This window comes from Delphinus delphis, chromosome 16, assembly GCF_949987515.2.
Source record: "Delphinus delphis chromosome 16, mDelDel1.2, whole genome shotgun sequence".
Lineage (NCBI taxonomy): Eukaryota > Metazoa > Chordata > Mammalia > Artiodactyla > Delphinidae > Delphinus > Delphinus delphis.
Window position 1 is genome coordinate 24,461,075 of NC_082698.1, and position 23,926 is coordinate 24,485,000.

The 23,926-nt window shown below is 43.5% G+C and overlaps 1 protein-coding gene across 4 annotated transcripts; it reads right to left on the reverse strand.

The window, feature by feature from the left end:
* Nucleotides 1-486: 486 nt before the first annotated feature.
* On the reverse strand, nt 487-23,861 carry GSTO2 (glutathione S-transferase omega 2). 4 transcript variants are annotated; one of them, XM_060034123.1, is made up of 8 exons: nt 21,171-21,802; nt 19,887-19,972; nt 17,282-17,503; nt 16,905-17,013; nt 15,006-15,228; nt 13,957-14,058; nt 2,427-2,533; nt 487-976 (listed from the first exon to the last, which is right to left on the reverse strand). In XM_060034123.1, the coding sequence occupies exons 3-8, from the start codon at nt 17,313-17,315 to the stop codon at nt 817-819; spliced, it is 735 nt and encodes a 244-aa protein (XP_059890106.1). In that variant the 5' UTR covers nt 17,316-17,503; nt 19,887-19,972; nt 21,171-21,802; the 3' UTR covers nt 487-816. The 4 variants fall into 4 exon arrangements, with proteins under 4 accessions (XP_059890106.1, XP_059890104.1, XP_059890107.1 ...); XM_060034121.2 differs by lacking the exons at nt 19,887-19,972; nt 21,171-21,802 and adding an exon at nt 22,672-23,861; XM_060034124.1 differs by lacking the exon at nt 19,887-19,972.
* Between the last annotated feature and the right edge of the window lie 65 nt (nt 23,862-23,926).

Genomic DNA, 23,926 nt, shown 5'->3' on the forward strand with positions numbered 1-23,926 from the left:
AAGCTCTACGTTTAAAATCTCAACCAAGATGACTGGAGAGATCAGGGGCTCCTTTGTCTTTGTCATCTTTATCACCCACACAGCCCAGGCTTGGTACACAACAGGCAACCAGAGGCATGCGTTGGGATGAATTGAAAGCGTCTGTGACGCAAATCCAACAGAGTGACCTTTACCTCTGACTGGGTTTGGGATGTGTGTCCTTTTTTAAGGCAGGATGTTGGCTATAGAACATTTTGTGAGCCATCCTGAGCCCTGACAGCACCGGTGATATTCTGACGTCGGTAGTCCAGGGTGATAATGGGTGTTTAATTTCCTGCTTTGGAATTCTTTCAGTCACAGGACCCTCGGTGCCTCCCGGGCCCACAGCCAAAGTTTGAGGGAGAATGAAACTCGCCCACACCCACAGGGACTGCAGCTTTCATTTGCCAAAGGGAGAGTATTTGGACTGCAAGCATTTTCTTCCCAGGAAGTTGTGGAGGGTGTGCCATCTGTAGTGACAAGCACCAGTGATGGAGCGGCCTTGAACCTCAACACCAACAACCTGGAGGTCAAACCGGGTCGATAACCGTGGAACTGGGAGGCACACAGGCTCTCAAAATGTCCCTGGACAATCTAGCACTGAGATTTCTAGAGAATCACTGGACGCTGTGGGCTAGAGGAGCCATACAAATGATTATCAGAAATGATTCTGTCTCCATGTTTATTGGGAACCTCAAAGAAAATGAACAGAGATTGACTGCCCCACCCAAACAAGTGCTGATGCAGAATCACGACATGTTTGGGAATTCTGGGTGGTGAATGGGTGGACTGCAAGGCTCAGCAACTTAGCCCATAGTCAAAGGCATCGGGGTTGTTCTGAAAATAGAGATTCAAGAAGCCGAGGAAGATGTTCTTATCTATGAGAAGAGCACATACTGTGGGGTCCTGCTTCATGGCTGCGATCCAGAGCCGGAGCGCGGGGGTGTGGTTCACACAGCTGCAGGACAGGAGAGAATCGTTAGCACGGCTAAAGGGCAAAAGGGGGCATGGATCACTTTTTAGACTTACAAGCTACAAGAAATGGATTTACTGGGGCAATAAAGTTATCTCAGTTACCTTACTATCAACTGAGCATAATCACTTACTGGAGGAAAATCTAATTCTTGGAATGGCTGTGTGTGCTTTAGAATTGCAAAAGTTGTTGCTTTTAACCCTGCAGTTAAAATGCTTGTGGACTGAGTGCTCTGGGGAAATAAGGTATCTGTGCTTCACTGTTTGCCAACAAAAAGACAACCCCCTGAAAGATACATCCTTCTGTCATTCTCAGATTTTACTTTAGGAGGCTTGAAAAAAATAAAGACAAGTAGTTTCCAAAAGCACTTTTTTTGGAAAGCAATGAGTAAAACAATCATTAAACCTTGAAATAATGGAGCTGACTGGGTCCTTTCAAAGACCCATCAGGATGTTTAGGTCTAGGATCTGTAAAGTGACTTGCCCAGGCAATAAACTTGTTAGTGTAAAATCCAGGAGAAGAGGTGAGGGTTCCTAATATGTGGTTCAACACTCTGTTCCCAGAAGGGACAGGTTTTTGTAAAGTTTATGGTGTGACATAGTTTTAAATATCCAAGTTTGTTATATCTGAACTTCGCTAAGTGAGACGCACAGGAGATGCCTCCTGGGAAGACTCAAGTGTGTGCATTATGAAGGAGACGCGGTTCTACCTCTGCAGGACTGGATTCCCAAACACCAGAGTGGCCGGCACCCACCATGCAACCGGCTGGCCTGAGAGCAGAGCCAGCACAAGTTCAACCTCTCCTGTGAGCATCGTGGGAACAAAGCACATGTTCTGCCCAGGGCTCCTATGAAGCCTCCCTGAGTCTACCAGGTCATTTCTTCTACCTTAAACATCCCTACACTCCCATGGCGTATGGCTGGCCATTTTGTTTGTTTGTATAACATCAAGCATATATAACTTTAAAAATCATCTATTTTTTGAAGGGTCTGCCTATCTGGGGAACGATTCCTTGGGGAACAAAGGTGTGAGGAGTAAGGTGTGTGGGATCCGCTGGGTGACACAGCAGGACCAGGTGGAGGGCCACCGAGGAAGCTGCAGACAAGGCGCCAAAACCCTGTGACTGAGACCCTTCCCCTGCTTCTGTGTTCACCACCGGCCTGTGCTGGGTGGGTGTTGAGGACAGCAGGCTCTGTAGCATGGCAGGAGGCTTTCGGACACAGTCTTATCAGCAGAAATATGGGTAAAGTTTGGGTCCACAGTTAGTGGCATAAGAGCACAGATGCATTTTGAACAAGGAAACACACAGTTTAAAACCCGACTGTGTTTCACATTCACATGTGTCACATGTCCAGAGAAGGACAAATGGCACACAGACCATTTCAAGCACTAGGGCAACCCTAGGAATCCACAACCACACAGTTAAATGTCTTACTCAGCTATTCCATACACATCCAGCCGCTCAAACCAAGGCCAAAAGAGGTAATCAATCATGGATATACAGTCACCACCGAAGAAGACTGTGTTCTGATAGCCAAGAATCTGAAAGTTTAAACAGAGCAAAAGCAAGTTAATTTACCTATATACTAATGTATTTATAGACACTAAGTACAAATATCAAATTAATTCCCAAAGAAGGAGAACCAAGACTTTGATTCTCCTTCCATTTTGTTAGGTGAATGCGTCTTCCCTTTTTCTGAGTTTTCTTCCACCTCCTTTAGGGTTGTACTCCTGGCATGCTCAGTCCTGCCCTCCTTTCAACACTGGGGCATTCGTGCAGCTCATCTGACTGGAGGATTTTGAAGGACAGCCCAGCCCAGCCACTCCTTCTCAGCCTAGAACAGGTTCCTCCCTGTGCTAAGCTTTCCAGGGATGAGCTCAGCCCCTGGAGAGGGGGCCCTGCCCCTGACCATCACTGCCTGTTACTGGGAGGGAGAGGCCACATTAGGAACCCCACTTGTTGCAGTTGTGACCCCCATTCTCCAGGGTCCACTTTATCTGTAATAAAGGGGATACCACAGTCTCCACACATCTTCCTCTTCTGCCTTGTTTCTCGATCAATTCAAAACTAAGGCAGGGAAGAGCAGGGCTATCTAATGGGCTCGCTCAAATCCCAACACTCTCTTTCTATCATATTTTCTTTGTTTATTTGAGCTCTTTGAACTTCACATGGATTGGCCACCCAACACTATCAACTTTTTACATTAAAATAAAATTTTGCATTCCCAAATGGGACAAATCAACCTGGATAGATGAATCATCAAGAAAACAGATAAACTCTTGACAGAGAGATAGCCAAAGACAGTGGGGGGGAAAGGTACTTGAGAATTTAAAAAGCAACAGTGCTTAGCAGAGGTTTTGCTGGGCCAGGTCTTCCCACAGAGAAACGTATGACGCTAGTTACCTAGTTAAATCAAGCAAAAGACTCTCTTTGGCCCACGAAAAGCATAATCAACTAAATACTTCCCCGTAGGTGTAGATCTAGATTACTGTGTCCTTATTTCTCAGGCTTGATTCTTTGTACTCCAGGACAGCTTGTTGCCTCTATGATGTAGTCTAGGGCTGAAGTTAAGAATGAGTTCTGGGGACTTCCCTGGTAGTGCAGTGGTTAAGAATCTGCCTGCCAATGCAGGGGACACGGGTTCAAGCTCTGGTCCGGGAAGATCCCACATGCCGCAGAGCAACTAAGCCTGTGCTCCACAACTACTGAGCCTGCGCTCTAAAGCCCGTGAGCCACAACTACTGAGCCCACATGCCACAACTACTGAATCCCGCGTGCCTAGAGCCGTGCTCCGCAACAAGAGAAGCCACCGCAATGAGAAGCCGCAACGAAGAGTAGCCCCGGCTCGCTGCAACTAGAGAAAGCCCATGCACAGCAACGAAGACCCAATGCAGCCAAAAATAAATAAATAAATAAATGTACAAAAAAAAAAAAAGAATGAGCTCTGGTACCAGCAGACCTGATCCTACCTTGGGCTCTACGTCTCATTCAACATGGAACCCAGGGCAACTTACCCACCTCCTCCTCCAAGCTTCATTTTTCTCATCTGTATAATGGTGGTAATGTTAGTGCCCTCCTCAGAGGTTATGGTGAGGAGGGACGGAATCATGCATGAATATACATGAGCTCTCGTGATCAGAAAGCACAGAGACCCCCCCAGAGGTTACATCTACAGAAAGCAAATCCTTCCCCAACAGAAAAGATCAATGGGATCCTCCACCTGCCATCCTTCTCAGAGGAGAAAGCAAATCTTGGTGCCCTAAAGTCTATGTCTTCATTACCTCCCAGTATGGCATAGAGGAGACCCCCCTGACTAGTGTCCTGAAAGTCTGAAAAAATGTTAGGTGGCATTACTTTGTTCGAAGAAACTCACAAGATGGTACTAAAGCGGAAGAATCTGGCCAATGAAAACTCAAAACAGAGGCTATTTTCAGTCATGTGTAAATAAGTCCTGATTTACAGGGGAAAGGAACAAATTATTCAGTTTTTATGGATTCCAGAAAGCCCCAAACCTTCTTTATGTTCAGGAACAGATAGTAATCACCCAAACTTTTATCACTGGCTTTGAAACATATACCTCCAGCTTCTTATGGCCTTTCATGGCACAAACGAGAACTGAATCTAAACTGATGGACTCTGGAACTTCTATATAACTCTTCTGCTTTACAGAGCAGAGGTACTCTTGAGAAAGTCCTTGTTAAAACAGACCACATATGGACATTTACTAGAACCCATGATGAGTCCTTTGGTAAAGTGATGAGATATTTTGAAAATGAATAGCTGCTTAGTAATTGATGTTTATTTAGTATGTATTTTTCAAGCTTTTCATTTACTCAGAGTAGGAGTCTGCCTTTGAATATATATGATCTTATAGGTACAATCAATTTTTATATAAACACTCATAAAGCAATTTAAGCCTTATCAAGGTGCTTGGTACAATAAAAAGTCAAGATAAGCATATGGATGAAATGAATGCGGCATCAATTATCTTCTGCCAGCCTCTCCCTCACCCCTGAAATACATTTACACGTTCCCTCGGACTTTCTTTAATCCAAGTGTGACATTAAAATTCCTTGGAGTTCTTGATACAGCTCTAGATTCTTGAGCCCTGCCTCAAACAAGCATTTCTCCACCAGATTTCATACAGAGCAAGTCTAAAAATCCCAACAGAGAAGCAGTCTTCCTATAAACCAGCACAAAGTGCTGGCTCCCCTACAGACACATTGCAGTAACCCAGGAGCACAACCTGGCCAGGCCTCCTTGGAGGTTTATTACCGTCTTCAGGATCTTAAGTAGGAGAGCTCCCTCCTCTGCAAACCTGAGACTTTCCGGACACGTGAAATGACTTGTCCGCTTAGAATCACAGAACTTCAGTACTGGAAGGGCCACTGGGATTCTTCTAGTGTGACTCCTCTTCCATTTTTCCATTTATTTATACTATGCTCATTACACAAAGGATTAGAGTTGCAGTGTACAAAAACGTGTACACTAAAATATTAAATATGAAAAATAATACCATGCTAAGATCAGGGAAAGTAAAAGCTAGAACAGAAGGTCAAAATAAGGAAGGAAAACGGTCTCAAGACATCAAGCCAAGGCTCCTGCAGAGTTCTTTAATAAATAAAGCTTTGGATTTGACTTGAGTTTCCTGGCAGTTCAAGTGGAGAGGAAAACATGCTGGTGAGCTGATTCTTGTCTCCTGCGTGGAAGCACAAGAGACTCTCGCTTACAGAGGAGGAAACTCCAACCCAGGGAAGTAAGAGGGCTCTCTGGTTAGTGCCAGAGCTGAGACAAAAACATCATTCTCCTAAGTCCCAGACTAGCGTCAACCCTGTGTCATTCAACTTCAGATATGTATGTATGATGACTCTAATCACAGAGGCTTCCCCAAGTCTCTTGTGAATTCTTTGCCTGTTCTTAAAATTTATGTAGCAGCAAAAAGCTTAGAATCAGCAAACTCTGAAAGCCTCTTTCCCTCTACATCCAAGGACTGGCTCAGCTCTGAGCATCCCTGTGAGAACTTCCCCCTCAGTTTTCCTCTTTCTCAGTCTCTCTGTCAGGGGCTCTGCCAGAGCAGCTAACTAACCAAGAAGTGTGACACAATCATGGCAAAGGAACTTTTCAAAATTCTCTCCTTCCTATTTCATTCCATGGATAAGAAGGTCTTCAGGCAACTTGACTCAAAAGAGTTCTTCTGTGCTCTCAGTTTAAACTAAGTCCCTGTTCACAGCCAATTATCTGCTCTGACAAATTTTCAGATACTCAGAATTAAAAATAAACCGACCGTCTTAATGTCCAATGTCTTATCGTTCCTAAGTGTTCTGTCATCAGAAACAAAACAGGAAGCTGTGGTTACATCTCGACCCACTTAGCAGTGCTTATGTTAATATCCAATGTCATTTAAAAAAACTGTTTTGAGTTATTCCTGTCACCCACCTGCCACATATAATGATATTGGCCATTCTTAATGTTGAATAGCTTTTCTCATGATGGACTCCCTCACTCTCAGAACTATTGTCCTTGGTATCATCAAGCAAGGCAAGATGGCCTGCTTAGAGAAGACACTTTTCCACCAAGGCCCTAGACATCCCCACAAGGCCATGCATGGCCTGGGGAGGGAACTGAGCCTCTAGCTTCAAGCCCTCAGGCTTCCTTAAAGTGTTCACACATCTTCAATTCAGGTTAAGAATTGAGATATTTTAGGGAAAGCCATTTGATGCTCTGGAATAGTAGAAAACTCTAATTTTAAAACTTTTCTGTTCTCCACTTCACTGAAAAATGACTACAGATCCTTTCCTTGCTTTTAGATGTGACAAGGGGTTAGGAGTGAACATCCAAATCAAGAGGGAGGGACTGCTTGGTGAGACGTGAGTATCGCTACTTCCACCCCAAACTTGAAAAGCCTGGAAGGGCCACTCATCTACTGCGAAGGCCTCTTGGGCTCCCCCAGGTGGATGAAAGGAGGTTCGTGCTAGAGCGCACGTAGAAGGAAGAAGTGCGCGGCGCGGGGCTCTCCCTCGTGGCCATCGTGGTGAGGCTCACTGGCCGTGGCTTACCCGCCAGGAGGTTCAACAAGGAGGAAAAGGAAATCTGCAAAATTTTTTTAAGGAGCAAGATTGTAAAGAGAAGCAAAGCCCAGACTTCCTCAAACCAAGCATTCTAAAAAGCTTCAGTCTACAATCTTGGACTCTCAAGTGCAGCTTCAATAACTGCACTTTAGACCTTGACTTGGCCACTTGCCCTGCACGTGGTCATTTACACCACAGCCGACAAATCCCGGACCTCTAACCAGGACAGCTTGGTGGCTCTCAGCGGGTGCTGCTGTCCTGGTTGGAGGAGAAAGAAAGAGGTTTTTCTTGATGGAAATAGTTCTTAAGAAGCAGACCTGGGACTTCCCTGGTGGCACAGTGGTTAAGAATCTGCCTGCCAATGCAGGGGACACGGGTTCGAGCCCTGGTCCGGGAAGATACCACATGCCGCGGAGCAACTGAGCCCGTGCACCATAACTACTGAGCCCGCGTGCCACAACTACTGAAGCCCGTGTGCCTAGAGCCCGTGCTCTGCAACAAGAGAAGCCACCGCAGTGAGAAGCCCGCGCACCGCAATGAAGAGTAGCCCCTGCTCGCCGCAGCTAGAGAAAGCCCCCATGCAGCAACAAAGACCCAGTGCAGCCATAAATAAGTAAATTAATAAATAATAAATTTTAAAAATAAAATAGCAATTTATTAAAAAAAAAAAATGAAGCAGACCCCCCTCCCCCAATAAAATACACAAAGCCACTTGCTGGTACATCAGCAATGCAGGCCCTTATCCAGAAGCAGAAGCAAAGTACTCAACTCCAGGGCAGAAATCTTTTAAGTTCATATAAGACAAGGGGGAGATTCTCAAGATTTCAAATTTCAGGTCCCTGCTACATTGACATACTATAGCTGAGGCTGAGCTAATGAAGATGAACTGATTCCCTTTAAAACAAACCAAGGGTATAGAACAAACTTAGAGTATAAATAAAGCCACTTCTCTAGAAAGAAGCCTGAGAAGTAGGGTCTGTGCAGAACACGCCGCTCCTACTGACCACCACTTACGACCTGGAGCTCCCTGTGAAGATTCGGAATGCAACCTGTCAACATTTGGGGGGATCAAAGGACCACCCTGAAAATTCTATCCTGGAATCCTTTTCACGGGCTTAATTCTTTTGTCAAAATATATTTGTAAGATAGTAGGGGGGAAAAGCTAGTTGGGTAAGTCTTGACAAGTCAAATATCTTTAAAGTGATGGGTGGTGGATGAAAATATAAATGAATATCAAATCTCTGAAGGAGGAGAGGATTTCCTATGTATAAAAGTATCAGAAGAAATCACAACAGGAAAGACTTATAGAACAATAATGTTATATTTATATATGTACAAAACAAAGACAAAAAGTTAAAACAAAACCAAAAAATGTGCCTTAGAAACAGGCCAATATCCTTTATATATAAGGAACTCTAAAAAAATAAATCAACAAGGAAAATCAGTAAGACCTTGACAGATGGGTAGTAGACCATTTTCATAAATAAAACACGAAGAGATGGAATACTTTGGGGGAAAATCTACCACCTCACTAGCAATCAAAGAAACATACATGAAATCAACGATGAGAAACTATTGTTTCTCAAAACAGGCAAATATCTTTTTAAGTGAAATCTCCCAACAGTGAAAAGGGGATGATACAAAGGGCATTTTCCATACACTGAGGGTGGGGGGTATACAGCACATGTCTTGGAGGAAGCAATTTAGCAACATCCAGCTCCAGCCTCTAAAGTGGTCATACCCTTTGATCTGGTAACTCCACTCCTGGAAGTGCAGCCTAAGGACATATTCTAAAATAGAGAAAAGGATTTTTATGCAAAGAAGCTGCTGTTCCTGGCAGCATCATTCACATCAGTAAGCAACTGAAACAAACTAAATAACTCTAATGAGTGTTGCTGGATAAATAACTATGGCTTATACATATGGTAAATTATGCAGAATGAAAAGTGATTTTTTTCCATCTTTAATAATTACACATCTAATAGAGAAATACATTCTCATTATTTTAAAAAAATTCAAACACAGAAAGCAGCATAAAAGGTAAAGACTCTCCCTTCCGATCCCTGCTCTTAACCACTTTTCTTTCCCACACCAGTGCTAATCCCCTTCCCAGTAGCGGTCACCAGTAGGAGTCTGATGTGTGTCTCTCCAGACATTTTTCCAGGCGTTTATTTACATGTATATATATATGCATATATAGTTAAGTTTTGTTTTCTTCTACAAAATTGGATCATATCACTTGTATTACTGTGTAATTCATTTAATATTTCTAGGCAATCTTTTCATCTCAGTACACATGGATCTACCTCATTCCTTTTTTATATAAATTTTTAAAATTTTATTTATTTTATTTTTGGCTGCGTTAGGTCTTTGTTGCTGTGCGCGGGCTTCTCATTGCGGTGGCTTCTCTTGTTGCAGAGCACGGGCTCTAGGCGCGCAGGCTCAGTAGTTGTGGCGCACAGGCTTAGTTGCTCCGCGGCTTGTGGTATCTTCCCAGACCAGGGCTGGAACCCGTGGCCCCTGCATTGGCAGGCGGATCTTAACCACTGCGCCACAGGGAAGCCTTCATTTAACCATTCCCTATCTAATGTACATTAAGGTTTATAATTTTTCACCATAACAAATAAGGCTGCTCTAATAAACACCCTTATACCCATAAATAAGCATTTATAGAGTTTATTAAAATATGGGAAAAATTCTTATGTCATAATGGTAACCAAGTTCTATATACAGTACAATTTCAACTACATAATAATATACATAAGAAAAGGAGAGAAAAAATAATAACAGTGGTTGTTTCTGGGTAGTGGGATTATGAATTTCTTTTCTTAGTTTCTATATTTTTCTGTATTTTCCAAACTTTCTCTAATGAACAAGTATTACTTTATAATCAAAGATGAGTAAAATTAATTTTTAAATAACAAGAAGAACTATTATTCTATTGTTTACATGGTGGGAGAAGGTATAGAGGAAGTTTATTAAAAGAAATACAGCAAATATTAGTTTACCTAGAAAGCAGCTGTCAGAATTGGACAGTGAATTAAGTTACCAAACTAGCAGCACTAAAACTGCTCAAGTAGCCATGGTGACTAGAAGATAACCAGTTCCCTAATGTGGAGGAATGGTGATTACAACCAAAAAATGGCACGTAGGTGGACATGCTGAATTAGCTAACAAATCCAAGAGAACTGACAACATATGTCTGAGCCAAAATCTCATAAATGAATGTTCACAGCAACACTATTCATAAGAGCCAAAAAGTGGAAACAACCCAAGTATCCATCAACTGATGTGTGGATAAACAAGGTTGGTGTATCCATACAACGAAATACTACTAAGCCATGAAAAGGAGTAAAGGATGAAACTTGAAAACATTACACTAAGTAAAAGAAGCACATGGAAGGCTAACGTTAAATGATTCCATGTATATGAAATGTCCAAAACAGGTAAATCCGCAGAGAAAGAAAGTAAATTAGTAGTTGCCTATAACTGGGAGGGTTGGGAAGAGATGGGGAGTGACTGGAAGCTGGCTGAATCCTGTCCTTCACTGAACTTAGACTTGACTGGACTACTTCCATAATGAAAATATTTAGAATGAAGGCACTGCCACCCGAAAAAAGAACAGCTGAGAGGTTCTGCCAACATTCCAATCCACAAAGATAAAAGAAAGATGGGATCAGGTGCTATTTTGAAATGAAAGTCAGTAAGAAAGATTAAAAAACTAAAGCTTAAAAAAATTACGCTGCTGAGATTAATGATTCAGTAAAGACTAGCAAATAGGTTTGAAGACAGAACGTGTGGTTAGAGAAGGGCAGCCCAGCAGTTTTTAAAACTCAGGAAAATGTTCAGAACAGGAAAGCAAGAGGGGAGCCTGCTGGTTAGAAAGAAAAACAGCAGTAATGTATCTCAAAGAATTGTAAAAATGACATAGAAAAATATGGTTATATAACAAGCACAATAAGCCTTTAATTTCGATGAAACTTTTTTTTAAAGAAAAATTTAAAAGTCAAACAGGGCATTTATTTCAAAAGAAGAAAATGTCAGTGTAAGGCTGCAAAAGTTAAACTGAGCCGTTTGCTTGAGGATAACGTGGCAGAAAATTATACACTGGTCTCTTAAGTTGTTTATCACTCAGAAAGCCCAAGGATATTTAAAATATTTTCAACTCACAGAAGATCCTGATTGTACAAAACCATGGGAAAAAATTGTACACGTCATCTCTATTAATAGAGAGGGGCCATCTCTATTAGAATTATTCGGACAAGTTTCAATTTCACTAGAATCTCCTAGAGTCAATACACTGGTATTGAGAGGAATTAATCAAATAATTCAAGCTCAGTGGGCATGTTTCAGATTCTGATACTGCCTTTGTTGTAGTTATAATTCCTGCTAACATTTTAGGGACAAAAGCTACATTCAAATCTGGTAGAACAATGCTGAATACTCAGTGGTCCTTGAACCAGCCCTGGTTTAGGTAGCTTTCACTGATGCTATTTATTAGATCTGACAGGGTTGTTGGCAAGATTAAATGAGAGGATGTATTCAAAGCACCTGTAGCATCATGCCTGGCACAAAAATACAGGTTCACTTCCCCTGGAAGAACCCAGCTAAAGAACTGTGCCTCCGTCGTATTATTATACGTTTCTTTAGCAATCTGTAATTTTCAAAGTTCATCCATCATCCAAACACAGAGTAGGAGGAACACAGTTCAAAATGTGTTTTTAATTATCTCTGAGTTTAAAGGGTTTTGTTTCCCAGCTCCTTTCCCTGGCCCAGCAATTAACTGTAAAAAGGTAACCAGACATGATAAAATCAGTTCAGCTGATCTTTGAAATAAAGACCTTAAACATTCTCTATGGGCAAGAGCTTTCAAACTTCTTTTTGAAAGCAGAGGTCCCCCTCCCTCTCCAAATTCGAGCTTATTGGATGTCTTGTTAAATCCGGTGATAAGAGCAGGGCTGGTGTGGCTGAAGCAGGACCTGGAACCACCCACCAGACCTCCCCTACTCAGTGGTCCCTCTGTAGAACCCAGAAACTCTCTGTTTTAAAACACTTCCTCATCCTATAAATGTGGAAACCAAGGCACAGAGAGGTCCAGAACCTTACCAAAGGTTCTGTAATCTAGTAAAGCCAAGTCTAGGATCCAAGAGTCTACCTCATCCTAGTTGCCTCCTTGGAGTGAAGACCACAGTCTGTGTTCTCAGGACCAAAGGCTGACATTTCTTTTCTTTTTTTTTTGTGCGGTACGCGGGCCTCTCACTGTTGTGGCCTCTCCCGCTGCGGAGCACAGGCTCCGGACACGCAGGCTCAGCGGCCATGGCTCACGGGCCCAGCTGCTCCGCGGCATGTGGGATCTTCCCGGACCGGGGCATGAACCCGTGTCCCCTGCATCAGCAGGCGGACTCTCAACCACTGCGCCACCAGGGAAGCCCCAAGGTTGACATTTCTTACACATGACTATTCATCATCCAGAAATACTGCAACTGTATAAATCTAAGATAGGCAGCTGGCATTGTAAATAAACTGAACTGCTTCCACTTAACAAAGGTCAAATGGAAGCATATTAGTAATCAGCCTTCCCTTTAGGGGATAAAAATAGCATTCTCTGGCTGCCAAAAGAATTACAACCCACCCATAGGGGGAATTTATCAGTTTCTGGAACAAAGATAAAGGAAGTCAAAGAACCGCCTTCCAGGTTATTCTAGATGTACAGGGTAAGTAGCCCTATTACTGCTGGATTTTTTTTTTTTGGCCTCGCCACAGGGCTGGTGGGATCTTAGTTCCTCAACCAGGGATTGAACCCAGGCCTTCAGCAGTGAGAGTGCAGAGTCCTAACCACTGGACCACTGGACCACCAGGGAATTCCCCATTACTGCCAGATTAATGGAGGATCTGATAACAGTCATTGCTCCTTGCTATTGTGGCCTCTCGCGTTGCGGAGCACAGGCTCCGGACGCGCAGGCCCAGCAGCCATGGCCCACAGGCCCACGGGCCCAACCGCTCTGCGGCATGTGGGATCTTCCCAGATCGGGGCACGAACCCATGTCCCCTGCATCGGCAGGCGGACTCTCAATCACTGCGCCACCAGGGAAGCCCTCCCTTTCTTTCTTGATTATAGAACTCTGATTTTATGCAAGGTGTTCCCAGCTAAAAGACTAAATTTCCCATCCTCCCCTGCAGATACTTATGACTCTACAACTAAGTTCTGGCCAATGAGATTTAAGTAGTCATGGGGTAGGACTTTCAGGAAAGCCTTTAAAGTAGTATGGCCTTTTGCCATTTTTTCCTTTCTGTGGCCTGGGACTTGGATGTGATGGCTGCAGTTCTAGCAGCTATCTTGTTATTTTGAGTATACAAGCCTTGCACCAAAAATAACAGAACAGGAAGAGAGAAAAGGCCTCAGTCCCTGGTAACTTCATGAAGAAGGCATCAAAACAGCCCTGTACTACCTTACCTGTGTGTGTGTGTGTGTGTGTGTGTGTGTGTGTGTGTGTGTGTGTGTGTGAAAGAATAAATCCTAAAGGACAAATTTACAGTGGTTAGGTCCCTTTTACTAGCAGCCAAACACAATCTCTAACCCACATAGACCTTGGACTCAGTGGCAGAAGCTAGAGGATCCGTGCAGAGATACTTAAGGAATGTGGTGATTCTGGGAAAGGAAGAAATTCATCACATGCCCTCCCTCACTCCTTGCCAGATTTTCAAGAAAAGTTCCAGAGCAGGTTAGCAGAGGGCAAGTATCCACAAGTTAAAATCAGATGCCTAGTAACTGAACTTATCAAAGTCTGGTAGGAAAAGAATACATCTGTGAAAGTGGAGGGTGCCAGGGTGACCAGGGTGGGGACCTGCATCACTTCTTCCACTGCATCTGGCCAGGAGGGGGACCCGTTTTGTACCTCTTCCAGGTTGCAGAACTCCTGACGCAGGGCTAGCTTCAGATCAGCGCATTCTCTCCCACATCTCGATGCTATCAGACACTCCTTGGTCAAATGTGGGACCTGATCAGAGGACACAGGTTCTTAGTGGAGAAGTCTGAGGGCTCCTGCTCTGCCTAAAAATGCAGCCAGAGCTTTGTCACTCCAGCTGAACAGGCCAACACCCACATCCAGGCTCCCCAGCTCCCTCTGAGGGCCACCTCTGTGGTTTCAGGAATCCACTTGTCACAGCACCCTGGTAAACAAGGTGTTTTAGAGGGGGCTCTCCAGTGTTCCTTACTTGGTCAGCTATTTCCATGCTGTACAATCTTGGGTAGGGCACTTACCCTCTCTAAGCCTCAATGTTCTCATCTGAGGAATGGAGCAATAATAATACCCACTTTAAAGGGCAGTGGTGAGGATTAAACGAGTTAACCTTTATAAGGTAGTTAGAACAGTGCTTGGCACATCCAAGTGCTCAACAGACATCAGCTATTAATATCATTGAGTTATTTTTGTTTCTTTTCAAAGAGAACTGTCGTAAAATTTCTCCATCGTATTCTCTCCCACTATCAACAGGTGCCCCCTTTTCTCTCTTCTACACATTTCCTGGATGGTTGGCACTCTTGTTCCCCATAAAGGCCAATCTCCTTCTGTGTATTACCTTTTTCACATCCCAATTTTTTTTTTTTTTAACCTGGGATCTTGGAAATGGTTCCTTTAAAGTATCACCAGTTTTCAATTCTTTCAATATTCCTGTCTCAAGTTACACAGTCATAACTATGCCATAACCGTAACTCTTGAGACTGCTAGTTCAAATGGAAAAGTACCTATCGGCTAAGCCTTTAACCTTTAATATCAGAGGTCACAGCTTTACTGTAATTCCACACCAGTTATCCTCCTAAGGCACACATGTGTATTAAAACATATCAATTTCACCAACGATTTGACTTTTAAAATGGATTGGAGTTTGGGAAAGACATACAAAGTAAAACAGAGTGTAAGTGGCTTTAAAAAAAAATTGGATATACCTTATAGAATAGGTCCAATAACATCTTTTGGCGAGCTCGCTCATAAGAGTCACATGGATACAGCTTCCTTCCAGGATAAGCGTCATCCAGGTACTCACAAGCAATGACAGATTCATAGATCAGTTGACATTTGCTGTTCTCCAGGACAGGAATTTTGCCAAAAGGGTGCTTTGTAAAGTACCATTCAGGCTTGTTTCTCAGGTTAATGTTGATAACTTCATGTCTTGCAAAGCAAAGGGAAAACAGGACAGAACAAAAATGAAAGGCTTAGGCAGGCAGACACTCATCTTGAAAGCAGAAGCAATCAATCTATAAAATTAAAATTTGCAATGAGTTTTTTTTAAATTTAGGTTTGTACAAAGAAAAATACATAACAACATCGTCTTCATTCCTGCAGTAAGATGTGCTGGATGTTTTCGATGCCTTATCCCATTAGCTCCTCATGATTCCCCAGCGAATCGGGGAATCATGATGAACAGCAACGGAGGGGAGGCAAAGAAAACATTTAACACAGCCCCTATGAGAAATAAGCCTCCCTGTGGTTGAATCTCCTGCCCAATATCACCCACTAAGAAGTGGTACAGCCGAGATGGGAGGCCAGGCAGTCTGACTCAGAGCTCACAAGCTTAACCATGGCGCCACAGATTTCAGTACATTTTAAAGTTTGAAAGTACAAATCTGGTATCTGGAGACATTTTTCGTTTGCCACAACTGGAGGGAGGGGATTCTACTGCCATCTAACGGATAGAGGCCAGGGATGCCGTTAGACATCCAGCAGTGCACAGGACAGCTCCTCCCTCACCAAACACACAGAGCAAAGAACTATCCAGCTCCGAATGTCAACAGTGCCGAGGGTGAGAAACCCTGCCCCCAAGAAGTATTTACATCAGTTCCTAAGCTGCCACTTCATCACTGGGGGTAAAACATCAATTGTTATTTTTCTTTAAAAAAAAGTAACCTTAAGGCCAAGTAGAATTGAGCAAGAAGGAAGAACCTGGAAATATAAGCCGTAGAAACTCCACAGAGCAGAATTACATAATTTTCTTTAAAACATCTCTGTATTAGTCTCTGCATCTCTTTAACATGAATCCGAAACTCCCGAACTACCGATTCTCCGAGGCCAGAGTCAAGAGGCTGGAGTAACACTTCTCAACACCTTGGCTTTGAGCTGGTCCATCCAGCCGTCCACATTCCAGCAAAGTTGCTCTGCCTTCCAAATCCAGATGTCCTTTGCAGGAGCTCGTCTTGCAAAATTCCTTCTGGACGGGTGTGTACCTATTTATCAGGTGTGTGGGAAACCTCAGGACACCTCTTTGATAGCAGTTCCTTCTATTTCACTGTTTGGAACTATTTGTTCATTCATTCAAAAAATAGTTTTAAGCACCTACTACGTGCCAGGCTCTCTTCTGGCCCATGAATAGGAGAGACAAGTCCCTACCTTCAAGAACTTACATTTGTGTGTGTGTCAGTGTGTGTTTCTATGTGTGTTGGGGGAGGGGCTGGGAGATGTAAAGGAAAGACGGATAAACAAATAAGAAAACATTGCAAGCGCAATGAAGAGAACAGAATTGACCTGAAGACGCCTGGGGTGGGGTGGGGTTTACACTGGACAGAGCAGTCAGAGAAGGCCCCGGTAGCCTCCGTGGTGCCTTTCTTCACAAGCTCTAGGGGAGGAACCAGCTCACTGAGCCATCATTCAGTTTACTCTGAGCTGCCCTAAAAGTCTCCTGCACAGGCCTGTCTCTGCATTTCAGGATGGCACTCTCAAGAACCTGTCCTTTGCTAACCGCTTATTGACTTTGCCTCAGAAGAAAGGCACAGAGAGCCTCTGAAATCTGACCAGGGCTCCCCAGATATCAGACGTTCCCACGCGCCTACGGGGGCGCCCCTGCTTCTCACCTGATGCCTTTGGCCTGGAGGACCAGGCGCGTCCTGTGCGCGTAGGGGCAGAACCTCATGCTGTAGAGGCGGATCAGGCCCTCTGGGACAGGCCCTGGGGGGGCGCTCCCTGTGGGCGGAGGGGGATACAGGGAGGCGGATTAGCCCAGAGGGGAAAGGGGCTCACTCGCCTCCCCAGGACCCCAAGAGGGCCACGGGTGCTCCGTCTCCCATGTCCCAGAGAAGACACCTTTTTTTTGCACGTGCCTTTTGTGCGGAGGAACCCTGTCCCTCCTCGCCACGCTGGTCTGGAGGCCAAGGCCGGCAGCCACCTCACCAGAGCCAACATCCAGCCACGGGGCGCCCCCAGTCCGTGGACAGCTGTCAAGAGGACTCACCTCTCCCCAAGGTCCTGGCTGCATCGTCAGTCATGCTCTCCTGGAGTCTGCGCAGCGACCAAGACTCACAGTTGTGGCAGTGTGGCTTGCTGCCGCCACTGCAGACTCCAAGGACAGCAGCGCTCCGGCTCTCCCCTCTTGCCCCATATTCAGCTTTGGAGCAACAGGTCACTGGCGAGGTAGAGGGGGAGTGATCCAGGATGGCAGCTAGGATTATTCAACCTGCAGAGACATAGCCCCAGGTTCGGAGGCCGTAGCAGGAGTGGGGAAAGAACAAAAAGCAAAAAAAACAAACAACAGAAAAGAAACAAAAAACACCTGAAGACTACACCTTGCTTTGAACTCACAACGTCCTGTGCCGTTTCTTCTCTGCATCAAGAATCCGTGAAGAATGGGCATTTAAACTCCACTTATTTCAAAGGAGTTTAATAAAAAATTGACCAGGGTAACGCTAACGTTTTCTTTCCCATTCTAAACCCTCCCTCTTGTGTTATCTAAGACAATTGGCCATACCCTGTGTATAATGAGTACTTTATTTTAAAATAAGGCCAAACTTTTTCATGATCTAGCAGATAAGAAGAAAAACGTATTAGTGTTAAGATCTTGCACGACCCTAAAAGTGTCTCCTTAAATTTTGTGTCCTCATTGCCTCACCCTAGTTCTGGCCGTATTTATGAGATTTTACTCAAACTATGAAAAACTGGTGATGAACAGAAACAAGATACCTAGAGGCAAAGACAAATTTGTGAGCTCTTTCCAACTCCCAGTATAAATTTCAGAGAAGACCCTTTTTAATTACCAAGGACACATTGCGAACAGCCAGCAATACAGGGGCCACTTGGATAGCACGCCCATCTACATGAGATAAAGGAGGTAGCTATCTTTTGCTCTGACCTTAAGAAGCTGAGATCCTAAAATTTAGCAGGTGGAAATACAATTCTTTTAATTTTTACAGGATAGAGCTGAAATGGGAATTGCTTGTAAATGCATTTTATGGGGTTGACAGGTAAAGAAGGAAATAAAACTATTATGTTTCACTCACAGTGACTAAATGATTTCCATGGGTTACCTTATTTGATTCCCACAACCACTCAGTCAGCTATTATTATTATTCCTATTTTACAAGTTAGAAAATAATCTCAGAAAAATAGGAAATGCCCTGGTGGTCCAGTGGTTAGGACTCAGTGCTTCCACTGCCAGGGGCCCAGGTTCTAACGCTGGTCAGGGAACTAGGATACCGCAAGCTGCGCAGCATGGCCAAAAAAAAAGAAAAAGAAAATTATTTGCCCAAAGTGACCATTTAGTAGGGTTGAAGAACTTTAAAAGTCCGAAGTCTGGCTCATTGACTTGGCCTCTAAAGCTGGCAACAGTGTGGAAAGGACATGAAGCCCAAAAAAGATATAGTACATAATAGCTGCTCAACAAATGTTAGCTGAATCTAAATATCTTTTATTAAAGTACCAGAACCTAATTATGTAGCTTATGAACGGGCACCTTTTGGTCTTTGGAATTCCAACCTATCCAGAAATTCTTGGCTAACTGAGTTTACATTTTTTTCTGCTGAATAAGAATCTGAAAATCTTCAGAATAGTCACTCGACTACATTCTTTGCTAAGTTACTCAGAGTGATTTTATGTAAGATATGGTAAGTTGTCACTTTCTAAGAACTGGGGAATGGCAAAATGTATGAATAAATGTCCTCTGGGAAGAAAATGCATATATGCCACCAAGAAGCCTGGCATTGGAAAAGACAAACTGGTTCTTGACTTGCCATGCTGGCAGTTCTGCATCTGGAAGACAGAGGAAGTAATAACTACTCTTCTGGAGCTAATTTTGATCAAAAAGTACAAACTGGAGGGTAAAATAGGAACAATCAACATAACCATGTCATGTGAGAGCTTCTGGTAGACAAGGAGCTGCCTCCTGATCAGACAAATATAACGCTCACATAGAGAAAGTATATTTCAAATAGTTGAGAGAAAATATAAGCAGATTCTAAAAGGAAAGGCCGTATGAGGAATGTGAAATTCTCAAAAATCAAAATAAATTATACTAACATGGATTAGCTGCTTTATGTGTATTAACTCATTTAATCCTTAAAAGAGTCCTATAAGGGTTGTATTCCTGCCTCGGTAAACTGAGGCTAGCAAGGTTAGGTCACTTGTCCAAAGCCTCACATCTAGTAAGAGGTGCAAAGGGTACTATGAAGCCTGGAAGTTTGACTCCAGGGGCAGCACTCTAACCAGGATCTTAATCTATACGAGAGATGGGAAAACTTTTTCTGTAAAGGCCAAGACGGTAAATGTTTTAGGCTTCTCAAGCCATCTTGTCTCAACTACTCAACTCTATCCTTGTAGGGTGAAAACAGCCGTAGATAATATATAAATAAATGGGTGTGGCTGTGTTCCAATAAAACATTACTTATGAACGTTGAATTTGAACTTCATATATATTTTAATAGGCTTTGTTTTTTAGAGAAGTTTTAGGTTCACAGCAAAATTTAGCCGAATATATAGAGGTTTCCCACTAACCTCCGACCCCCACACGAGCACAGCCTCCCCGACTACTGAGCATCCTGCATCAGGGTGGGAGGGACATTTCTTACCATTGAGGAGTTCCACGTAATTTTCACATGTCACAAATCATAATTCTTCACTTGATGCTTTTTTGCAACCATTCTTAGTTCTTGAACTGTGCAATAATGAGCAGTGGGCTAGACTCGGCCAACTGGCTTTAGTTTGCCCACCCCTGGTATACACTGACAATGACTGGATTAGCAATAGCTAAGCTAAGGATTCCATTGTAAAGTAAAAAGTTCCTGGCTCCACCTTTCTACCATGCCAGAAAAGAATGTACTTTCATGTTGTGTCTCCTCATTCCCACCTTTTCAAGAAAAGCAACTCCGAGAGTTGGAAAATACTGTTTATTAAAAGTATGGCTGACCCTTAACAACTAGGGGTTTCAGGGTGCTGGTCCGCCACACAGAAGAAAATCCAAGTATAACTTTACAGTCAGCCCTCTGCATCCGTGGTTATGAACCTGCAGATTCAACCAACTGCAGATCATATAGTACTGCGGTACATATTTAGTGAAAAAAATCCACGCATAAGTGGACCCTTGCAGTTCAAACCCATGTTGTTCAAGGGTCAGCTGTATACCTGTATATGGGAAGTCACATTCTGAGATGATGCAAGTCTATTTGATGTAGTCAGGGGAGAATGGACAAAGGGATGGAAAGTTCTTCCTCTGAATGGAAGCAATATTATGTCAAAGTTCTCACTGGGCACTATATTCAAACCCTGGCTTTGGCACTTAGGCAAGCTATCTAACCTCTTTGACCATCAACTTCCTCACCTGTAAAATGAGAACACTAAGCGCCTACTTGAAGGGTTTTGATGTAGCGAATGAAATTGTTCAGGTGGCCGTCCTCAGTATAGTAAGAGTTTAGTGTACTTCAAAATTAATGATTAATACTAGTGAATAAGGACACATTTTTAATAGCATAGTGCATTCTTATTTTATATCCAAAAGGATAAAGTGCACGGCAATTCGGCTTTGCCAAGCACATTAGAATTAAAATTCAACTCAGAATGCTTATTTCATCAGTTACCAGTTTAATACCAATTGAATGGGTTGAATGCTGCAGGCTACCTTTCAGTAATGTGGTTTTTAATCTTACCACTGAACACTATGGTTTCCCTAGAAAGATTTTAATTATGACCTTTAAGCTTAACCCTATTGCTCTCTAAAACTCAGTAAGTACCTCTTTGAAATCCTCTTTGCAAATGTTCCTTGTATATCATGTTTACACCTCTATTATACTGAGTCACTCAAGAAATAAATGGTAATAAGGCTATATTAAACCTACTCCAAATTGGTTTCCAGCTACCTGAAATATGACGGCATCTGTTTTGAAAATGTGGAGAACTTCAGTCCTGGGTGATGATGACTTAAGCCTTCTAGGAAAAAAGTGCCACCACATTAATAATAATCTCTTCACTCTTATTTACCTGAGTCTCTGTTTTGAGGAGAGGAAGTGGGGTGTGCATTTTGCAATTAAAAAAAAATTTTTTTTTGTCATACCAATCTCTGATAGTGGCAGAACCTGGAGGACATTCCTCTTAGTATTTCAGAAGCCTAATTTACATGACAGATTGTGTTACTGGGAGTTCCACTATTATTCACCAAGTTCAAAGAGTTAGGCAAGTGAGGAAAAAGGCTCTTTTTCAAACGGGTCTAGATTTAGGACTTATTTCAAAGAAGTTAGGATCAGAGAGAATCCTGTATTCTAATGTCTTTGGGACATTAAATAAGATTACTAAAGTTGTCAGTGGGGGGAACTTCATCTTCCCACTGGGGAAAGCAGGGTCAAAGGAGACTTTCTTTTTAAGTACGTGATTCTGCTTTCCTGTCCCTATTTTATAGCTTAAGGGATCAAAGAAAAGAAATTAACAACCTTATATAATAACACTTGAATAAGCAAAGGCAGATTTTCAAGATCCTAAAATAAGCCAAAATGAAACACTTGTAAAATCAAACAAATTTCGATTTGTTTGGGTTTCGAAAAGGAACATCAACACTTCCTGTCCTACCCCAGGAACAACAGTGGTGTGTCAAAAAAGTGGCTACAGTCCTCTCTCAGCTCAATCTCCAAAACTTAAAAGTTGATGAATAAAGAGTCTGAGGCAGGGGCATATTTAAACGCTTATTTTAAGAATGGTCTGAATGACTGTTAAAGAGTTCAGGCTGGGTTTAAATCACCTCTTCAACATTTACTGGTCGACCCTGGACAAATCACAGCAACTTTCTATGCCCTGATGTTCTCATCTGTTAATTCAGAGCTAATGGTACCAACACATTGTATGGTCTGGGTTGAAGTAATTCTGACTATGGATGAGAAGCATTTAATACGTAGCAACCGTTAGCTATTATTTTTATTATTTGAATGTTGCAGGGAAGACCCATAGTTCTGACAAGAAAGAACATTCCTGGGGACCAAATGCCCCTGTCTGTCAGTGCCCTATAATGTAGCTAAATTAGTGGTGCCCAATGCAGAGCTGACAATTAGTGATATGGGGTCGTCCTTACTTGTCTCCAGTCAAATCAGAAAACGAGAACAATTTAATGACTTTTTTTTCCCCTTTAAGTTAAAGGTATTCGCTTTAAAGACCTGTTCCTTACTCTCAGATTATAGCCCTTGCGCTTTTTTTTTTTTTTTGATGGTAAAATCTCTGATGAAACTTTGGTGAAGTAGTTGAGCTTTCTTTTAAAACGGTTACGCAAAATTAAAAGTTGGCAATCCTATTCTGGGTTCCCAAATTCGTGAAAAATTCAAAATTGACCTCTAACCCCTCATCCCTTCAAATGCTACGCAGGCAGCAGCAACCCACCCGGCGCAGGTGAAAAGAGAGACGAGTCCGATGCACCTCCAGGTGCGCGGCCGACGGAACCGGATGGGGAGAAAGTGAGCCGCAGGAAGAGGCGGGGCCCAGGCGGAAACCGCCCCCGAGACCGCGATCCTATCCGCCAATTGGCCGCAGCGCCCGGAGCTTCAGCCAATCTTCCAAGCCTTTGTATGTGCCCCGGCCTCGCAGTGCCAAGCTGAGCCAATGGGCGGCCGCGTTACAGGCCCCTGGGTCCCGGAGTCTTGGGTCCTCACGGGTGTCTGTGGCTGGCCAAAGTGGAAGCCAGGTAGTGGCTGGTCATGGCACTTCAGTCCCCTGGTCTACATCCGACCGAAGTCTGCCCGCAGCCTGCCCCGGGTGGGGCAGGCGGACGGCGGCAGAGATGGGTCCGCCCGGAGCCTGGGCGTTGGTGGCGGCCGAGGTGGACGGCTGGAGGCCGTTTGTGAAGTCAACCAATTCTCAGCTGCCTCTCAGGGTGCGGCCCCCCTGGTCGCCTGCATCACCATGGGGCGGAAGACTCATTTCAAATGTGAACTCCCCGGCCCACCCTACCGAATCGGAAATCCAGGGGTGAGCCTTAGGTGACTGTTAACGCGCTCTTACGTTTAAGAATAAGGACAGGAAACTAGACTGTACTGGGGCAGGTCGACAGCCCGCCCCCTAGTTCTGATATAAGAGCCCTGTGCTGGGTGTGTTTCCCCAGAACTTTCTGCCAGCGTCTTAAGGCCTCACTTAACCTCAGGACCTTAGTTGAATCATCTGTAGAATGAAATCCAGCCTTATATACTGAACTGATGGAGGTGGTCTTCAAAGTATTCACTTACATATATGGGACACCTTCTGTGTGCCCAGCATAAGATTTGGTTGGAAGGATTTGAAGGGCTTAGTGACTGGAGACTGGGAGAACAAGTAGGAGACCACCTAGTCACCTGGCTTTGAGGTGACGTGGGTCTGGACTTCAGTGGCAACAACAGTAAGAAGAAAGGTGTAAAATTGAGTCAGTGATGGAAAGGAAAGAATGAAGAATTGAAAGGTTCTTAACTTAGAACCCAGAAGACAAACTTGAAAGGGCATCTCTTGAATGACAACACGGTATCCAAGTGGAAATGTCCTATGGGCAGTTAGAAATCCAGATTGAAGTTCAGCTCTCACTAGAGGTGATTTAGAGGTTTTCAGCATGGACTCTGATAGAACCCTTAGCATCCTTTGAGCATCCTGAGACAGGAAATGTGTTTACATT

Coding starts and splice junctions, on each gene's coding strand:
- GSTO2 (XM_060034121.2), bottom strand. CDS start 17,315: ATGACTGACGATGCAGCCAGGACCTTGGGGAGAG. Junction 15,229..16,904: donor CTCCAGGCCAAAGGCATCAG/GTGAGAAGCAGG, acceptor TTGCTTTGCAAG/ACATGAAGTTATCAACATTA. Junction 977..2,426: donor GATGTGTATGGAATAGCTGA/GTAAGACATTTA, acceptor CCTGTCCTGCAG/CTGTGTGAACCACACCCCCG.